Source organism: Somniosus microcephalus, chromosome 19 (genome assembly GCF_052327205.1).
Source record: "Somniosus microcephalus isolate GS21.2 chromosome 19, FLI_Smic_1.0, whole genome shotgun sequence".
Lineage (NCBI taxonomy): Eukaryota > Metazoa > Chordata > Chondrichthyes > Squaliformes > Somniosidae > Somniosus > Somniosus microcephalus.
In genome coordinates this window covers 36,569,964-36,589,821 of record NC_141005.1, presented here as the reverse complement: position 1 = coordinate 36,589,821, position 19,858 = coordinate 36,569,964, and the positions used below count along the sequence as shown (strand labels likewise).

At 42.2% G+C, this 19,858-nt stretch overlaps 1 protein-coding gene across 4 annotated transcripts in view; it reads left to right on the top strand.

Annotated features, from left to right (window-relative positions):
* Positions 1 to 19,858, top strand: part of sh2b3 (SH2B adaptor protein 3) — a 217,826-nt gene that overhangs the window by 192,632 nt on the left and 5,336 nt on the right. For 3 of the 4 annotated variants that reach the window (XM_085961561.1, XM_085961563.1, XM_085961562.1), the window contains exons 6-7: positions 1,013 to 1,227; positions 3,953 to 4,121. In XM_085961561.1, coding sequence (XP_085817687.1) covers positions 1,013 to 1,227; positions 3,953 to 4,121 — 384 coding nt within the window. Of the gene's footprint in view, positions 1 to 1,012; positions 1,228 to 3,952; positions 4,122 to 7,304; positions 8,047 to 19,858 lie in introns of those variants that run through there. The other variant, XM_085961565.1, reaches the window with a different exon arrangement.

The following is a 19,858-nucleotide window of genomic DNA, read 5'->3' as shown; positions in this document are numbered from 1 at the left end:
AACAATTATAACTTTTTAAAAATATATATATATTTTCTTTCCTCTGCTAATGCAACCCACTACTTTATTTGCCTTTCTTAACTGATCTGATGGCTTCATAGGAACAACTGAACAGGAGTAGGCCATTTAGCCCCTTGAGCTGTATCTATTTTAACTTCTATACCTTTGCATACTACACCAATGTTTTATTTAATACATAGTCCCTCTTTTGGTTCCTTGTTCTCATTACTAATGGTTTTGCATGTATCCACATTGAATTGCAACTTGCCACCTAATGGCCTGGATCTGAATATGTGGAATTATTCTCATTATTTACTGTCCCTCCTATTTTGGTGTCATCTGCAGACTTAGAGATTTTGCTTAATGTAAGGTCAGCCAAGTCATTAAAAATAGCAGAGGTCCTGTGACAAATGCCTGGAATACAATACCCCAGTTGTAACCTCTATGCAGCCTGCAAATTTCTCATTTTATAACTACTCTCTGCTTCCCATTTTTAATTTAATATTTCAGTCGCTTACTTTATCCCTTCCTTGACATCTTGCCATTAATCGCTGATGTGGAATCTTGTCAAAACCTTTTGGAGAACCCAAGTACTAACTCCATTCTCCCTGTTCACCATGTTCGCAATATCCTTGCAATGCTCCAGCAGGTTAGTTAAATATGACCTCCCTTTCCTGAATTCATGCTGACTGTCCTTTAACAAGTTATGCTTTTCCAAGTGTTCACTCACTAGAGTCATTTCAAAGATTTTCCCTACAACAGATGTTAAACTTCTGCGATAAATTAGTTCAGTTAGATTTTATTTACCGTAAGTGATTCACTCCATGGACTGAAATTTATCCTGTTGATAATTTTAGCAGAAAAAGTCAGTGAGTAAAAAAAAAAAATGGGAAATCCAGTCTCACACTCTGACTTTTTCGCTAAAGTTATCAACTAGAATTTCACCCCCCCAAAGATGTTCTAATATTCTGAAAACAAGATCCAATGTTTGTTTTTCTAATTGTGTTGTCAGGAGCTGCCCATCATTACTCAACAGATCAGCCCTACCACAAGACGGACCAGCTCTTCTCGTCTTATGCCTGGTTTCATGGTCCAATCTCACGATTTAAAGCAGCTCAGCTGGTGCAGGTTCCAGGAACCGAGGGTCATGGGGTCTTTCTTGTGCGCCAGAGTGAAACACAGCGGGGAGAATACGTCCTCACATTCAACTATCAAGGGAGAGCAAAGGTAATGAAAATTTGTGTACAGAATCAAGTTTACCTTGCACACGTATTGAAATATTCTTCATCTAAGTTGAGCAAGGATGGATGCATTTGTGATACTGCCTTAAAGGTTAGAAAGGATAGGTAAAAGATGAGTGGATAACAACTTGCATTTATGTAGTGTGTTTAACGTGGAAAGCTTCCCAAGGTGCTTTACAGAGCAGAAACAGATGCTGAGCAGTAAGAATCGTTGGGAGAGATGACCAAAAGCGTGGTGCAAAAGATAGGTGTTGAGATTCTTAAAGGTGGCAAGAGAAACAGCAAGATGGAAGGGTTTAAGGAAAAAGGGGCAAGATGGTTGGAGACGCTACCACTGATTGTGGTCTGGAAGGAGATATACAGGGGGCCAGAGTTGGAGGACTGAGGCGCACAGGCTGGGACATGGGACTGGAAAAGATAGATGAGCTAAGGGCATTGATTCTGAACTTGATGCATTGGAGAACAGCAGAACCAATGGAGGTGGTTGAGGATGGGAGTGATGGGCGAGTGTGACTTAGTGTGGAACAGGAACGCTGGCAGTGGAGAGGAAGAGCTGGATTTCGTCAGCATTCATATGTATACGGATAATCTCCTAGGGTAGCATGCGAATGAGCAAAAGGAGAGGAACGAGGATGGAACCTCGATATATAACTCTATTCCTTTATCCAAGCTGAGACCCCAGTATAGATCCCTGGGGAACACCACTTGTCACAAACTAGATTAGTCAGACATGACCAACTCTTCACAAATTCATGCTGACTCTCTTTGATCATCTCATACTTGTCCAAGTGCTCAGTCGCTCTGTCTCTGTTGATAGATTCCAGTAACTTCCACACAGCTAATGTTAAACTGACGGATTTGTCGTTACCTAGTTTCTTCCTCCCTTCTTAAATAATGGAGCGATATTTGTAATTTTTCAATCCAAAGGCACGATTCCTGAATCTAGAGAGCTTTGGTGGTTGAGAGTGAGATGATTAAAGGAAAATGAATGATGAATTAGTTGAAGGAAGACAAGGTGCCAGAGCCCAACGGGATACTTCCTAGGATCCTGAAGGAAATGAGGGAGAAAATTGCAGAGGCCCCAGAAATGATACTTCGGGGTTCTATCAAGTGTGTTTGTGTACCGAGGACCAGAGAGTGGCCAGTGCACTACCCATTCTTAAACAGGGAGACAAAGCTAATCCGGCTAATTATAGGCCAGTTACCTTAACATCTGTGGTAGGGAAAATATTAAAATCTTTAAGGATGAAATTACCATGTATTTAGATTAAGAGAAAATAGTTGGAAGTAGCCAGCATATATTTCAAAAGGGATGATTGTGTTTGACAAATTGTGTAGAATTTTTTGAGGAGGTAATAGACACTGCATCCTACATCCACTGCTTGGGAGTCATGCAATGGATGTAGTGTACATGGACTTTAGGAAAGCTTTAATAAAGTACCTCAATGGGAGATTAGAACAGAGAGCAAGAAAAACTTCTTTACACAGACTGTGGTTTTCACTTCCAGGGTTTGTGGCTGGAGCAGGAACTAAGATTAGATTGGATAGGTGCATGAAGGAAAAGGGGATGAAGGGATATGGGAACAAGGTGGATAAATGTGATTAGGACTATTTGCTTGTGTGGAGGGTAAACAATAACATGGACTGGTTGAGCCAAAAGGCATGTTTCCGTGTTGTAACTCCTCTATATTTCTATGTAAATAGTTAAACTTGATATCGCTATCCAATGGCTCAGCGTCTAACTGCACTGAATGGTGTGGTACCACACCAAACAGACTGGAAAGTTTCAGCTTTGATCGCTCTCTGTTCGGCGTTAGCTGATTTCGGTTGGGTCTCTGCTCCTGAGCTCGGGAAGGACAAACTTGGGTTTGCTGTTCTTGATTGCCACCCAGTCACCTCTCTGGAACGTGTATTTGTGGCTATCAGATGAGCACTGGTATGGCTAAGATGCCGTCTATGGTAAATTAACCTGATAACACTTGCTCTCTAGGCTGACATATAATAATAATAATTGTTACTTGGACGAGATTCCAGATGTCTGCTGCTCATGGACTATACCCCAGCAAGAGTCAGTACTTTCAGTAGAGGGCAACAACAACTACTTGTATTTATATAGCACCTTTAACGTAGTACAACGTCCCAAGGCGTTTCACAGGAGCGTTATCAAACAACATTTGACACCGAGCCACATAAGGAGCTATTAGGGCAGACTTGGTCAAAGAGAGAGGTTTTAAGGAGCGTCTTAAAGGAGGAAAGAGAGGCGGAGAGGTTTAGGGATGGAATTTCAGAACTTAGGGCCTCGACAGCTGAATGCATGGCCGCCAATGGTGGAGCGATTGCAATCGGGGACGCTCAAGAGAGCAGAATTGGAGGAGCGCAGATATCTCGGAGGGTTGTTGGGCTGGAGAAGATTACAGAGATAGGGAGGGACGAGACCATGGAGGGATTTGAAAACAAAGATGAGAATTTTAAAATCGAGGCGTTGCTGGACGGGGAGTCAATGTAGGTCAGTGAGCACAGGGGTGATGGGTGAACGGGACTTGGTGCAGGAGAAAATGGCAAATACAGACTTGAAGACAGTTTTTGTCCTTAAGCCTCCTCATATTGCAGAATTATCTTTATTTGCTAAGGTATATAAACTAGTCAGTGCCCAGTAATTAATACCAAGTAAAATTCCCCAGTGATTCACGAATTTTGTTCTAACTTTTTAGCATCTCCGACTGCTCGTGACAGAAAGAGGGCAGTGCCTAGTCCAACACTTCCGCTTCCCATCTGTCACAGAAATGCTGAACTATTTTGGAACATTTGCAATTCCCTTGGAGTGTGGTACAACCTGTGAAGTCAAACTGTCCAGCTATGTGGTGGCAATCCCTCACCAAGGTAAGAAAAGATCACATCACATGTACATTTTAAACAGAATTCACATCAGCAAAAAAAAAGGACCTTTATCGGTGCTAGAATACAATCAGTCAGCACATCTATGCACTATCAGTAAATAGGATTCCAAGAAACACTCTAGCAGCTTTCAACAAGAACCTTATTAGTTCTAGTTTGAGGTGAACCTCTATTGTGTGCTTTTTTTTGGATGATGGTGACATTTGTGTAACCCAATTAAAGAAGTCAATCTCCACATCACAATTAAAGAAGCACCAAGGTGATGGTGTATTCTGAAAATAAAGTGGATTCTTCTTCAGTGCTGTACATTTCTTAAATTCTCTTTAGATAGCAGAGAATTCATTTTGCAGATATTATACAAGAGGAAAAGAGGTGGATATTTGGAAAGCTCAGAGTACTTAATGGATTAAAATAACCAGCTAACAATGATAATTACTCATTAATTATAGGACCAATTAAAACGACACCTAATCCGACTTGTGTTTTTTTTCCAAGTCCCACAAAACAGCCTCCCCACAAGTGAAGGTGTAGTATCAAGCCATATAAACCAAAAGGCCCCAGCTTTGAGCCCGGTCTGTGCTCACACATGCACTTTCCAACAGGGGTCACTGGGCAGTGATCAGCAACAGGAGTAGCCCAGGGACAACGAGGTCAATTGTATCACTCCCATCGTCTGCTCACTCTTCTGTATGACTTAGTACTACATGAGTTAGTGTTTTCATCCACTAAGATATCAGGAACGTGCAGCCTCTAGTTTCATAGCCAATTTTCCAGTACTCTTTTGAAATATGAATGAATGTTACTAGCCTAACATATATTAGAAAAGATTGGAAGTCAATTAAGAAGTACGTGTTGTATTAATAGAATTGCTGTGAGCTTAAACTCTGAATATTAGTAGTGCTACTTATAGAGAAGTGACTGAGGGGGAAGACTCTAGTGTATCAGAGCTGATTAGACGCAAGTGTCAAACATTTTGCTGCAATTCTTAGAAAAGTTTTGATTCAGAATCTGAACAACATAATACATTGTAAAGTTAACATTTAAAAACAAATCAACAGATTCACAAGAAGGCTCATGGCTACAGAACTGGCTTCCCAACCTAGATGTCCAGAAGTTCAAATCCCAGGGCTGTCTATTGCTCAGCCTTCCTGCCACAGTTGGGATGAGTTCTCTCATCTTCCGGCCAGGCTTTCTCAGCGTGTACTGCTTTGTGATAAAGCTTTCCATCTGTTACTGAGTGAAATCTGGCTGTCCAGCTCACCCTGTGCAAGCAAGCTTCCTTCCTGTTGGCGGAACAGTGAGTGTTGCTGGCAGTGATCCTGGAGAGGTCCCCAGTTCTGACCACCTCTCCCCCAGCTAAAGAAACGAACATGATGGCGCGAGAATAAGTTTCACTGAAAGCTGCTTGCAATCCAATTCTTGTCATATCCAAAGCTGCAAACGTTTAAAAATTAAAATTGCTCTTTTAACTCCGTGTATTTTACCAAATCAAATCAGAATTTTAAGAAATGCCCTCTGTAAGGATCAATATAATGATTTTATAAAAGATTTGAAGAATGAAATTGAATAGAAGTTTGGGGATACTACTTCTTTTGACTGGATCAAAGTACAAGTTAAAGAAAATGGAGCAAAATACATCTAGAGAGATTGAAGAGTGGAAAGAAATCCATCCTGAGAAAAAATATGTAGGATAGACACAGATAGACAGCACGAAAGCGAGAAGAATGCAGAGATGGGCTCAGAGGCAGACATAGCATAAGTTCAAGGATAGCGAGGAAACTTAGAAAGGTGCACAGATGCCAAGAGCTATACTGACAGTTGTAATCAGAATGACAGGGCAGCAGATAGACAAGGATAAGTTAAATCAAGAAAATAAATCAGCTCGAAAAAAAATTGGAACATGATGGTGTTATAGGAGGCAAAAGAACAGCTTTGACCTTTGTGAAAATACTGAGGATTTTGTTCCCAACCGCAGTTGTGCTTTACAAAATAATATAAATGCACGGAATCTGTTTAAGAACTCTTTCAGCTGCAGTGTATTTTGTGACCAAGGGAGTACTAACACACGAACTGGCTGTGCCTTTGCAGAAGGTTCAGTTCGCTTATTGTCCTATTACAGTTGCTTTAAATTAGCAAAGTTGAAGGCTGATAAAGTAAGGAAGGCTGCTACACATGTGTGAATTATTTTTCTCAGAGTTGTCATCTTTAATGAATAAAATGCTGATTCAAGTGCAGCAACACTGTACAGACCTTTTTTAAAAAAAAACGATCAGCAAATACTATAAATAAACACAGGCCCAGTAGCAGCTGCAAAGAGAAAAAAATAAAAGATGGGTTAACGTTCTGGTTTAATGTGGTCATTTCTCTCGACACTAGCTGACTGACTTGCTCTGTGTTTCCAGCAATTCTTTTATTTTGTCACTGTTGTGTTCTTGTGATTTTCCTGCTTAGCTGAGCTACGTTCCATATAGCTGTCTGTGCCAGTTATTGTTGAAACTGTTCTGTGGGCCGGACCATTGCAGTCATGCTCATGCTATGAATATTGTTTTGAAGTCTGAACATACAGAATCTAGACAATGAGTGTGAAAGGGATATTTGATTGATGGAGGGATTACAGGCCAGATCAGAGGAACATAGGACCATGTCATTCAGCCCCTCGAGCCTGTTCCGCCACTCTATTAGATCATGGCTGATCTGTACCACAACTCCAAAACTGCATCAAAATCAGCAAGTGTTTGCTGGTAATGAGATTGGAGAATATAAATGTTTGTTAAATTTGCCCCCACTAAAAAGTGAAACTAAACGCTGATTAGCTTTTGTTCGGGTTTTTATCCTGCCCTTTTTGTTGGGGTTTTTGCTTCCACAGTGAGTGCTACTGGGGGAGGGCAAAACTTGAGCCCAATTATGTGAGGCGAGTGCGGGGTTGAAATGGTGAGATTATCTGGGTTAATGGTGCTGTCCTGTGATGTTAGCTCAGCTGGCTGAATGAAATCAGTAAAGCCAGCTCCCTCAGTGGTGCCAATAGCGCTCATTGCACCAATATATTAAAAAAAAGACTTTGTTACTTTTGCAAAAATAGCAGGAAAAATTAATGTTCATGTATGTCGCAGCACTTTGTAAAGGTTTAATTTTGAAAGGACGCTGATTGTAATATTTGCTTTCTAAAAGGGGGTACAACAATTAATAAGCAATTGGAGAATGAAGCAGAAACAGGCTGAAAACCTTGTTGCAATAGAAACATCAAACCTATTGTAAAGAATTTGAAATGGTTGAAGAGAAATGATCAGAAGTTAATAGAGAAGTTCTAACAGAGGATTACGCACTCCGATTTCGGTGTTTGCCTGTACTTTGTATAATGTACTTTGACTGGGTGGTTATAACAGCAGTGCTTCATGTACTTAAGCAGATTTGTTCCTGAAATGAACACTTATGCTGCAGATGTCTACACCATCTGTCAAATGCAGTTTTCCAGATAAACAGTAAAGGCCGCATCCACTGAAGGCTGTCTACCTTTCCCTATATTTGGCTTCTTGTACTCAGTGTGGGGGTTGTAACTGTCCCAGCTTCAAGCCACAGGAAGGTTTATCACGCAATTGGATTCTTGCCAAAAATCGTTACATATTCCAGCACAGTGTGGTTTTGTTTGCTGTAAACCATTGACCTGGTCTATATATCTTAACGGTTAATGTCTGAATGTTATTTCCTCAACTACCTGTCTGCATGTAGCACATGGAATTCCTTTAAAAGCTTTAAACACACTGTCCTTGGAAATGTTTATTCCCATTTTTGTACACATTTGTAAAGACACAGAAACATTTAGTCAGTATATGCCATTATCCAGAAACATTTTACAGAACTTTGAGTTCATCCAGGAAATTGCCATTTTTTTCCTGCCTGTTTTTTTTCTGGCAGTTTCTCCCCCCCCCCCCCCCCCCCCCCCGGGATGTTTGAACCTTATTGAACGGGAGCAACAGCTGAGGCCCATCCTGTCCTCGCCTGTCGCCCACACCTCCCACTGCTGGACAGTAATCAGAAGTGGGAAACCTGACTGATTTTCCCCTCCCTAACCCAGGAGTGCTGGGGCCAGTAAAGCAATCCGACCACAGCCCCAACTCAGATCAGTTAGCCCAACATAGCATGGGATTGAACCGCGACCTTCCCAGTGTGTATCGCTCAGCTATTCCCTGTGTACATTCAGCAAGCCGTTGGGACGTCACTTGATCATTAATTTTTAATTGTAAAAGTTGTGCAAACATTACTTTTAAGCCTAACAAACTATTTGGATCCATTTTTGAATTGCTGGCTTTGTTTGATTTCTCTTTTCATAACCTGAGTGCAACACGTGATGTCACAGACAGAACGTAGCCCAGAGACCACAGGAGACAACAGTCACCAATTCTCCCTTTTACCTCTCTCCAAAATGTATTGATACGTTAGTTTCTCTTTATTGCAAGGTTCTCCTGTGTATGTTCAGATACTTCAAGAAATAAATTGTGCCACAATGAAGAAAAGTTACCCAGAGCTCCTGATCACTGTCCAATGATGCTGCTGAAAAGTACGCGTGTGTGTGTGGCCATCAGAAGAGAACCAGAGCAGGTTTGGTTCTGAAGGCCTCCACCATCAAACAACCTGCCCACATTGCCTAAGCTCACACATGAAAAACGACCAGTTGTCCGAAGTACTGAAGGACTGTCATCACCCAAAAACCGTACCTCGGCATGAACCAGTGCCTTTAGGGTGGGGGTGAAGGGGGAGGGGAGAGAAAATGAAAGGAAGGTTCCCATTACAGTAACTAGTATCTACCGTGTACAGTAACAGCTCCAACATAGAGAATTGAATCCTTTCCACACATTGATAGGTCTGTCACTGTTCCCAATCAGTCAGGTCAGGCGTTAAAACCTGCTATGGCGCTGACCCCAGACGGCACTACCTGCGACTGCCCAATGCCAATGCTAAGTGCCGGGCAGCAGTCAACCCGGTCACCTCCAGAAAGTGCCACTGGCTTCAGGCGGATGAGCGTCTGGATGAGGGGAGTGGGGCGCTAGAATGGGGGAAATGTCCATCTAAAGGCGGGTGGGCTAATCCTTGAATTAACCAACCGCATCCGCAGCCTGCACGCCGTGACACAGCTGCTGTATATAACAAGTGAATGAAGGAGCAACTGTGGACAGTCTGCAACACAACACCAGGACCCTAAAGAGGTGTGAAGGACAGTCACAGGAGCTCCGACAACAGTCGACTGATGACGCTCGCAACTGTTCCCAACAAAACCGAGCTCCTGTTCAAAGTGCAATCTCAGCCCTGACTTCAGAAAGTGCTTGAATCATAACATTTTTCAATAGAAGAAGGCCGTTCGACCTATCACACCTCTGCTAGCTCCCTGGCTGCTGCATTTGCCGACATAACAGTGAATGCACTTCAAAAATAATTACAGTACATGAAGCTCTTGGGACATCCTGAGGATATGATACGGTGCTATTTAAATGCAAGTTATTTTTCTTTCTCATTGCGATTTTACAAACTCCATCTTGCAGACTGACTTGACATGAGGGAAAATTGTTCCTATGTTGCAACATCATATCATTAGAGTGAGAGCAGGGAAACCTTCAATTAGTTAACTCATTGCGAGAATGCATTTTATTCCTTTATGCTTATAGAATTATGTTGCACTCTGTATTTTGAGTATATTCTGTGATCATTGTTTTTACAAATAATTTAACTTTAACAGCAAGTTTCTCTGCAGTGATTGTTTAGTTGTTTATATTACAACCTTGCTTTACTTGTGGGATTTTGCTCCCTCACAATAGTCATTGCTGACTGGCCATTTGGCAAGTTCTCAAATATGAATTACATCTGTGGTTTATTACAAAAAAAATGATTTGGCAAATGATTAGGTTTTTTCTGGTTTGGTTTTAGCTGGTTGTCATTTTGTTTGTCCACTGAATTTATTATTTCAGTGTAGTTTCCTGTTGGATAACTAAACTGATTATTATTGCAGAAGGCCAGCATAAAACATGTATAAATGTGAGGCCAGCATTTTAAGTTCATAAAAAAAAAAAATGTAATTCCCTGCTTCAAATATAAATAAATGTCTCCCTTTCCGGTATTCTGATCAATGCACATTTTCCTGGGTAAGAGGGGGGTGTAGGTACACTGCCCCTGCCAAAGTATTCTTGCAGGACAAGTTTGATTTTTCTCCCCTCTTCTGGCAAGATATGTTTTGCCCCCTCTCAGTGCCACTTTTGATGGTGCAGTTGTGAACCAGCGGGCTATGCCATGCCATGCCACCTCCTGGTGTTCTGAATTGGAACCGTCTTTACAGCCTCCATATTGTAGAAAAAGGCAAGGACAAAGAAAAGACCATTCAGCCCATCAGGCTCGTTCCTTCCACAGCCCAGCCTGGAATTTCCTGCAGGCGCGCCACCCGGAGGCTGCACCCAAAATTACGCCCATTCTGCCGACATCAAATTTCCTGACAATCTCCTTAGCATATGCCCGAAAACCATTTCTTTGATGCAGAAATGTGATGTTTTGCTTACTGATTAGTGCATAGCAGTAATATGCCTACTCTGCATGTCACAGAAAGATCTAGAATGGAATGCTGAGTGGGTATGGGGTGGGTTCACTCTCATGGTGTGAGAATTTGTAACTCAAGGTTACAAAGCACCATTTGTTCCTTTGTGTAATTGTAGTGATTTCTCCTCCCCTTATTCAGCCTGTAATCTGTAGGCCTCCTGGTTTATAGAATAGCCTCCATTCAAAGCTGTGCAGCTTGAGTTGGATGAGTATGTGAAGTGGGTGAATTTTAATAATATGCAACAGCAATGATCACAAAGCTTAGTATTGGATATGTACCTGACTCCAATATACCATGCATTAACTGAATTTTCAATCCTACTGCTATCTGACAATTGGCTGTGCTAGTCTATGGTATTTGATTTTAGATTGTTTTGATTCAGCAACATCTTGCCTTTTATCTATTGATTCTATATATATATTGATGGCAGGAAATGTCTTTTGTAGAGTCGAGAACAGGTGAAACTTTCTCGGTTCTCATTTCCTCTTCCAAATTCAGTAAGTGTAGCCTCATAACAAGAACATCTTACCATAACCACTCGCCACAGCCTCAGCTTCAGTGTGACCTTCTTTCATTCACGTATCATACAACGTTACTCTTTCTGATAAAGAGTATCACTTCCTCGGTCTACTTTACTGGAAGTGGAACAGCTGGCTGTGGAATCTGTACAGTAAGTGCACCGAATAAAATCCACAGACGAGCAGGCATGGTTCTGGTAGGTGAATCTACCCTAACTAGTTGCTGTGGACATTTTCACTTCCCAGCATTTTCAAGGAATGAATCCAAAATCACTCACTAATAACTGAAGGATTTGAGGCTCTAATATGCGAGAAAGATTTGCATTTATATAGCGCCTTTCACGAACTCAAGACGTCCCAAAGCGCTTTACAGCCAATGAAGTACTTTTGAAGTGTAGTCACTGTTGTAATGTAGGAAACGCAGCAGCCAAGTTGCGCACAGCAAGCTCCCACAAACATCAGTGTGATAATGACCAGATAATCTGTTTTAGTGATGTTGGTTGAGGGATAAATATTGGCCAGGGCACCGGGGATAACTCCCTTGCTCTTCCTCAAAATAGTGCCATGGGATCTTTTACGTCCACCTGAGAGGGCAGACGGGGCCTCGGTTTAACATCTCATCCGAAAGACGGCACCTCCGACAGTGCAGCACTCCCTCAGTACTGCACTGGAGTGTCAGCCTAGATGCAGTATAGTTCAATGCTTCTGAGAGCAGAATCATGTTCGTGCAAAGCACAGGATTTTTACTGCTTGTGTGTTGTCAGTAATCAGTGGGTAACAAATTATGATTTTAAAAATTGTACATTCTGCGCATGAACACATATTGTGGTTTTTTAATTCGTTTATGGGATGTGGGCGTCGCTGGCAAGGCCAGCATTTATTGCCCATCCCTGATTGCCCTCGAGAAGGTGGTGGTGAGCCGCCTTCTTGAACCGCTGCAGTCCGTCTGTTATGGAGCTATCCCACTTGTAATGTAGGGGGCAGGTGAAGGGCTTAATCTTGTAGGTACAAGTACAAATGAGACAAGGCTGCCGTGTAATTCCTGGCTGCTGGTGTCACATGCACACAGCGCAGGAGGGGTGAGAGAGGGGTCACATGCAGCCAACTTTCAGAAGTTTTGTTTTTGTGCTTGATCTTTTTATATATTCAGATAAAATAATGTAACGTTGCAACAAGCTCATCGACAGTAAAATCGCACATTTAAGTGACTGAGAGCCTCAAATTTACTTGCAACATCCAGTGCGGTTTAAATATCTGGCCTGCAGTATTTTAAACTAAATTATCCAAAAAAATGAAGTAATTATGATGAAACTCATTTGTCTGTTAAAAGTGTAGAATGAATGCTGCACTTATAAAAGAATATTTATTGAGGTTAACCTCAGTGAGACATTGCCCCTTAATCTAATACACATGCATCTGAAGAGTTTGTATTCAATTCCCAGCTTCATCTGGTCTTTAAAATTACTCGCCTCATTCTACTGCGGGGAATTCAGGGCCACAGTGATCTCCTGGACTAGTTTCAATCGCCTAGATGGGTCGGAGAGGAATTTCCCAGATTTTCCCCCCCAAATTGGCCTGGGTTTTTCGATCTAGTTTTTTGTCTCTCCCAGGAGGTCACATGGTTTTGGGAGGGGTGGAGTGTGTATGTTGTGGTACACATATATCGCAATAGTGTGGGACAGGCTGGGTGGACCAGAGGGTCTTTACCTGTCCGTCATTGTCCGTATGTTTGTACTTGCTACTTCTCAACCATGGTACAAGGTGAATATATTTGGTAAATGAGGAGGATGACGGGTGGTCAGAGGCGGGATGTTACAGCACAATAATGATGACTGCAGTAGAGACGTCCAAAGTGCAGGGCCCTAAGTTGTTTCATTCTCCTGTTTGAAGATGAAATGTGGTCAGAAGACAGTTGGAAGGATTTTAGGAATGAAATGGGGAGAGAATATAATACAGGCTATGTAATTTTTAGTTTTGGCACGCTGAGGCGGGCGGACGGACACCTTTAAAGATAGCCACTTACAACATATGATGTGATGCCAAATAGCAGCTTCAAACATGAAACTAAAAATGATGAGACAGATTAAAATAACACAAAGGACAGTCTGATTAATGTAGAATAGAAAACAACTTGTGAAACTATTTTTACTGTTGCGATCATTTGTGACTCGCGTCCCTCCTGTAGTAATTAAATATTTAAAGGATTATTAAAATCATATTTTGGCAATAATAACACTTCTGGGTTCATGTTGATCAGGAGCTATTGGCCTGGACTTTGCAGTCAGCGGTGAAGTGACAGCACTCACGGCTGACCTCGAAGAAAGCTGCCGACAAAGATCTAGCGATCTCTGTGGTGTCGATTTTACCTCTCCCGACGTTAATTTGATTCTGACGCCAAGTCTAGGGAATCTCCAGCGTCCAGCAACAGTGATGTCATCAAGCAGGCTAAGCAGCCAATCACATTGAAGAATTCTCACAGACCGCCAACCAGGATGTAAAATGCACTGATGATCTATCCTTCACTTTTTAATTATTTTATAGAGAGCGAAATAAGGATTGGGGCAGACACATGGGATCAAGGTAGATGCTGAAATATCATAAACAAACTTTTCTATCACAAAATATGGAATTTTTATTATGATGAAAAAATTTGACAATCCACAAATATAAAATTAGTTTTTCAGGGCCAGAGAGGTTGTTCAGCAGTAATTTGGACATAGTACGCCATTAAAACCCAGTTACACCTCATTGAACAAGGCTTAACTTTTTTGAGTTTTTAACAGCGATAAAGGTTGAGCGTCCCGAATCCGCCAACCTCGGGACCGAGGCCGAGCCGGTTTTCGAGTTTTTCCGCACTTCGGAACGTGTCTCTGATGTCCGTAGTCCGGAAACGCCCGAGGCCAGGTTGCGATATTTCCGGACTTCGGACATCAGAAACACGTTCCAAGTCCGGAAATGCCTGGGGCCAGGTTGCGATATTTCCGGGTTTTGGTAAGCCTCCCTCAGGGTGTCCAGATTCCGGAACATTTTACGGATTCCAGATGACCCTGCCACCAATCGTCCCGGATTCCGGAACTCCGGCATTTGGACGCTCAACCTGTATTACAGTGTAAAAGGGGAAGTTCTCATCAGTTCAGTGATTTCTCAAAGATTGCCGTCTACGGGGAGTTCAGCAGCGCACCCTGTGGAGGAGCAGGGAATCACTAACAGCAACTTCTGGATTTCCACGTTTAACTGCACATGTGCGGATGCCAGAAGTTGTTGTCAGTTTCACACGGTAATGACTGCGAACGCTGACGGTTTCACCGTCATTACAACAGAAAAATCTGGGCCTTCCTTTTCTATTAGACAGTGAATGAAAGTCTCCTTTGCTGTAAGAGATTGTGAAATGAGTTTGACCATTCTCAATCCAGCTCTTGCAGGACATAGGCCTACAGCACAAAACTGCCCCTAATTTGCCACTTAATTACTAATGCCACTTGGATGGGCACAAGGCCGATTAGCTGTGGAAAATGGGGGGAGAAAGCCACTTGTGCGATAGAGAGTACTCTTCTGGGGTTTGACCAGAGGCACATTGGGAGAGAAAAAAGGGAGCTGCACTTCACCTGGGAGTACTGGTGCTGACAGTAGATGCCTGAAATGGGAACGTGTTTAATTCCCCAGCACTAAAGTCTCTCACTTAAACAGAAACAGTCAAAAGACAGTGCCCGTCAATATTTGTTGCTGCTATGTTCTCTCCAACAAGTTGTTGAGGTTTGCAGACAGATAACTGAAAGTGGAGTCTCTCTACAGATACCCCCTCCAGATGCAGATGGGTTTCAGCCTTCGTAACCTGCCTAGCACCATATCAACATTGAAAAGTTCAAACTCTAGTCAGCCGTTTCTTTGAGAACTTTATCTGAAGCACATACTTTCTGTAGCTGTGTGATAAATGTTTACATGCTGGAACCTCTTCAGATTTGTCATTTATTTTTGTGCTCTGGCTTTGTTTAGTTCTGTTTCAATTGGCACAGGAAATGTCTTGGTGTAATTAATGAGATCTTCCAAACGGTAGGAGGGCCTATGATTCTCAACAGTGTGCGGTTTGTTTCAACCAAACCATGGGGAGGAGAGGCACTCCCAGACAGCTAGGGAGCAAATTCAGGGGTCTTTCCATCCCTCCTAGTGGCTTGTTATAGGATGGAATGGGCAGAGGGTGGGAACATGGCTCCTTCCCTGTTGGCCCGGGTATGATGTGTTTAAAATCATGAAGGGTTTAGATAGAGTAAATAAAGTGAAACTGTTTCCAATGGCTGAAGGGTCGATAACCAGAGGGCACAGATTTAAGCTGATTGTCAAAAGAACCAGAGGTGACATGAGGACAAACTTTTTTACGCAACGAGTGGTTAGGATTTGGAATGCACTGCCTGATAGGGTGGTGGATACAGAGTCAATAGTAGCTTTTAAAGGGGAATTAGAGAAAAAATTGCAGCGATATGGGGAAAGAGCGGGGGACCTTTTTATTGTCTCTTTTACTTCTTTTGTTCGATCGCAGCCCTGCCTTCGATCTATTTTCTTTTCTTTCCAGTTTTGAAAAAGGGTTTCGACCCGAAACGTCAACTCAAATTTCTCTCCACGGATGTTGCCTGACCTGAGTTTTTCCAGCATTTTCTGTTGTTATTTCGGATTTCCAGCATCTGCAGTATTTTGCTATCGTACGGGGGAGTGGGACTAACTGGATTGCTCTTCGAAAGTGTCGCTGCAGGCGCGATGGGCCGAATGGCCTCCTTCTGTGCTGTACTATTCTATGATTTTATGACGTATTGTAGGGCCAACGTCGAGGAGGGAGAAAAATGAATAACAATGGGTTGGGGAAGATATATTTTGTGTAAATAAAAAGAAAAATCCCATGATATACATTTATCACTTTTTTTATGCAAGTGCAGCACGCCAAATTTAAAACAGGGTGCCCTAAAGGAGAAGAGTGGGGAAATGAAACGGGAATGTTAAAAAATAAGTAAATTGTAAGTGTTGGTTCTAATCTTTCTGAAAAGCAGTATTATAACTTGTAAAAATGTTGTAATTATGGGTTTAGCAGCAACATGGATTATTCCTGGAGTATTTCATGAAGCACCTCATGTTTTGAGCTCCTCCGATCTCTCCCCTTAGTCGACTTGCTGACTGCACTTGCGCTGGCAAATTCCTCTCACAGAAGATACATCAGAAGACAGACTTGGAGGCAAAGGACATGTGGGATAAAATTACAGGACAATTACCGCTTTGGTCTGATTTTTATTATTTTCCCTGCCCTCATTTCCTGCCCGATTGTCACCATCATCCTGCTGGTTTCCCTGCAGGAGGAAACTATCTCATCAGAAACTCGCCAAGCAAGTTTTACATTGCAAGTCTATTTGTACACAACAGTGGGAAAATCCTTCTTTGCCAATTCCTGCGTGTGTGTGTATATGTGTGCGTGTGCGCGCGCGCGTGCGTCTGTGTGTGTGTGCGTGTGTCTGTGTGTGTGTCTGTGTGTGTGTGTGTGTGTGTGTGTCTGTGTATATGTGTGTGTGTGTCTGTGTCTGTGTATGTGTCTGTGTATATGTGTGTGTATATGTCTCTGTGTGTGTGTGTGTGTGTGTGTGTGTGTGTTGTGTCTGTCTGTGTGTGTCTGTGTATATGTGTGTGTATATGTGTGTGTGTGTGTGTTGTGTGTATGCCTGTGTGTGTGTGTGTGTGTGTTGTGTGTATACCTGTGTGTGTGTGTGTGTGTGTGTGTGTGTGTATATGTCTGTCTGTGTGTGTGTGTTGTGTGTCTGTGTCTGTGCCTGTGTGTTGTGTGTGTGTATGCAAGTTGTGGGGGTTGCTTTTCAATCACAGTCCCTCCTTCAGTTTCTGAATTTGTTGCTGCTGTTCAAGCTGCAGTTTAATTGATTGCAGCAATATTCTTTTACTAAAGAACATGTTTCTTAAATAAAATTAAATAAAACAGGATGATAAAAGATGAGTAAAACGCAGAGAAAAATTCACATTCTTCTTTGTAATTTTTTTGGGTTGAAATCTAAAATTCTAAAAACTACTTGTTAAAATATGTTTGTATGATGATCATTAGATGCTGGTCAGTATTTGGAGATAGTTCACGGTACTTGATTTGGAACTGTGATAAACTTACAAAGCTGTTTCCTCATTGTGTTCATAAACCATGTAAAAGAGACGCTGAGTCCTGTTCGTGTATATGGGACTGTAACATTCCATATAATGTCTGAGGAATATTATGAGAAAAAAAAGTACTGATCACCAGTTTCTCAGAAGTTAAAATGTCTAAGAATAGTATTTTAAGTACTAGTGACATACAAAAGCACAGTAAAGCATTTAAAGGCTTCTATTAATGGGAAGGGGTGTGGAACACTTAATAGTAAATTGTCATTTAATGCAATGTGGCAAAATTATTTAGCAACATTTGCATTGTCACCTTGATAATGGCACCTTGGAAATTGTTTAGTGGGACATGAAAAAATGCCAGTCGGCTCATCAAGGCCATGCCTTCCACAAACCAAGTACAAGCTACATTGTACAAAAGCAAAATACTGCGGATGCTGGAAATCTGAAATAAAAACAAAAATGCTAGAAACACTCAGCAGGTCAGGCAGCATTTGTGAAGAGAGAAACAGAGTTAACGTTTCAGGTCGATGACCTTTCATCAGAACTGTAAAAAGTTAGAGATGCAACAGATTTTAAGCAAGTACAGAGGCAGGGAAAGTGGGGAGGAAAAAACAAAAGGGAAGGTCTGTGATTGGGTGGAAGGCAGGAGTGATTAAATTATAAAAGGGATGATGGTGCGAGGCGGAAGGGGGTGGAACCGGGACAATAAAAGAAACAAAAGATGGGTCTAGAAGAGCTGAAAATGACAAAATCAGAATCATTACGAGCAACTGCTGTCCGAAAAAATGGGAGCAGTGGTTATGATCTGAAATTGTTGAACTCAATATTGAGTCCGGAAGGCTGTAAAGTGCCTAATCAATAGGTGAGATGCTGTTCCTCGAGCTTCTACTGAGCTTCATTAGAACAGTGGTTATGATCTGAAATATATGGAAGGAGGCATCAGATGCGATGGAGACTGAGAAACTGGGAGAATGGAATAGAGTCCTTACAGGAAGTGGGGTGGGAGAAGTGTAATTGAGGTAGCTGCAGGAGTCAGTGAGCTTATAGTAGATATTGGTCAACAGCCGAGCCCCAGAAATGGAGACCGAGAAGTCAAGGAAGGGAAGGGAAGAGTCGGAGATGGACCATGTAAAGTCGAGGGAAGGATGGAAATTGGAAGCAAAGTTGATGACATTTTCCAGTTCGGGCCAAGAGCAGGAAGCGGCACCGGTACAGTCATCAATGTACGGGAAAAAGAAGTGAGGGAGGGGACTGGAGTAGGACTAGAACAAAGAATGTTCCACATATCCCACAAAAAGGCAGGCATGGCTAGGACCCATACGGGTTCCCATATCAACACCTTTTATTTGGATGAAATGAGTGGAGTCAAAAGGAGAAGTTGTTCAATGCAAGAACAAGTTCAGCCAGGCGGAGGATGGTGGTGGATGGAGACTGGTTGGGCCTCCATTCAAGGAAGAAGCAGAGGGCCCACAAGCCGGTTTAGAGGGATTAGAGGTAAATGGGTGAAAAGGAGGGTTAGGGCCAGGAAACTGGAAACTGTTAATGGAGGGCGTGGGTAGAGACTGGATATGGGGATAAAAAATAGTCGAGAGAGGAAGAAATAAGTTCTGTGGGGCAAGAACAGGCTGAAACGATGGGTCTACCAGGGCAGTCCTGTTTGTGGATCTTGGTAGAAGTGGGCTGTGCGGAGTTGGGGACTATGAGGTTGGAGGCCATGGAGGGAAGATCTCCAGAGGAGGCGAGGTCAGTGACAGTCTTGAAAACAATGGCTTGATGACAAACTACTTTATTGTGAGTTTTCCAACCCACCTACTTAACCTCCTGAGGGAAAGAGCTACATAACTATATCCTGACTCCCAACGGCAGTCAAGCAAGACTCTTTTAATATTTTCCGATGCCTACGGGTGTGTACGAGCTGTGGGACATCGGAAATGCCGGTTTCAGGCATGCGAAGGGCCTCTGCGGGCGGAGAGTTCCACTTTCTGCAGAACCTCCGCCTGCTGAAAACCCTTAAAAATCTTACGCCTGGTAAAAGGCGTAAGGCCTGCTTTTACCAGCATAAGAGTTTTGAAAAAAAGTGAAAAAAAAAAAATGTTTTCACTCATTTATAATTTTAAAATACTTTTTAAAAGATAAGTTTATTTTTAGCCCCGTAAAAAACTTTAATTACTTTTTTCAAAAAATTAAATTTCTGTTTAAAATATTTAATTTAATGTAATTTTAACTTATTTTAAAAATGTGATGTTTTAAAAAATTAATTTCATGTTTCAGTGTGTTTTTGGGGTGATGTCCATTCATATATTTGACAGGTCTATCTGTCAAAAGTATGAATGGAGATTCGCTTCTCCTATTGGCTGGCCTGGCCCACGTGATCCTAGGGACGCTTGCGAACCGCCTGCGCCTCTGGGATACGTGGGCCCTGCGCATTTTGACTGTGGAGAGGCCTGTCTTGATTTGCACACTCTGTACAAAAATAATAAATTGCAGGA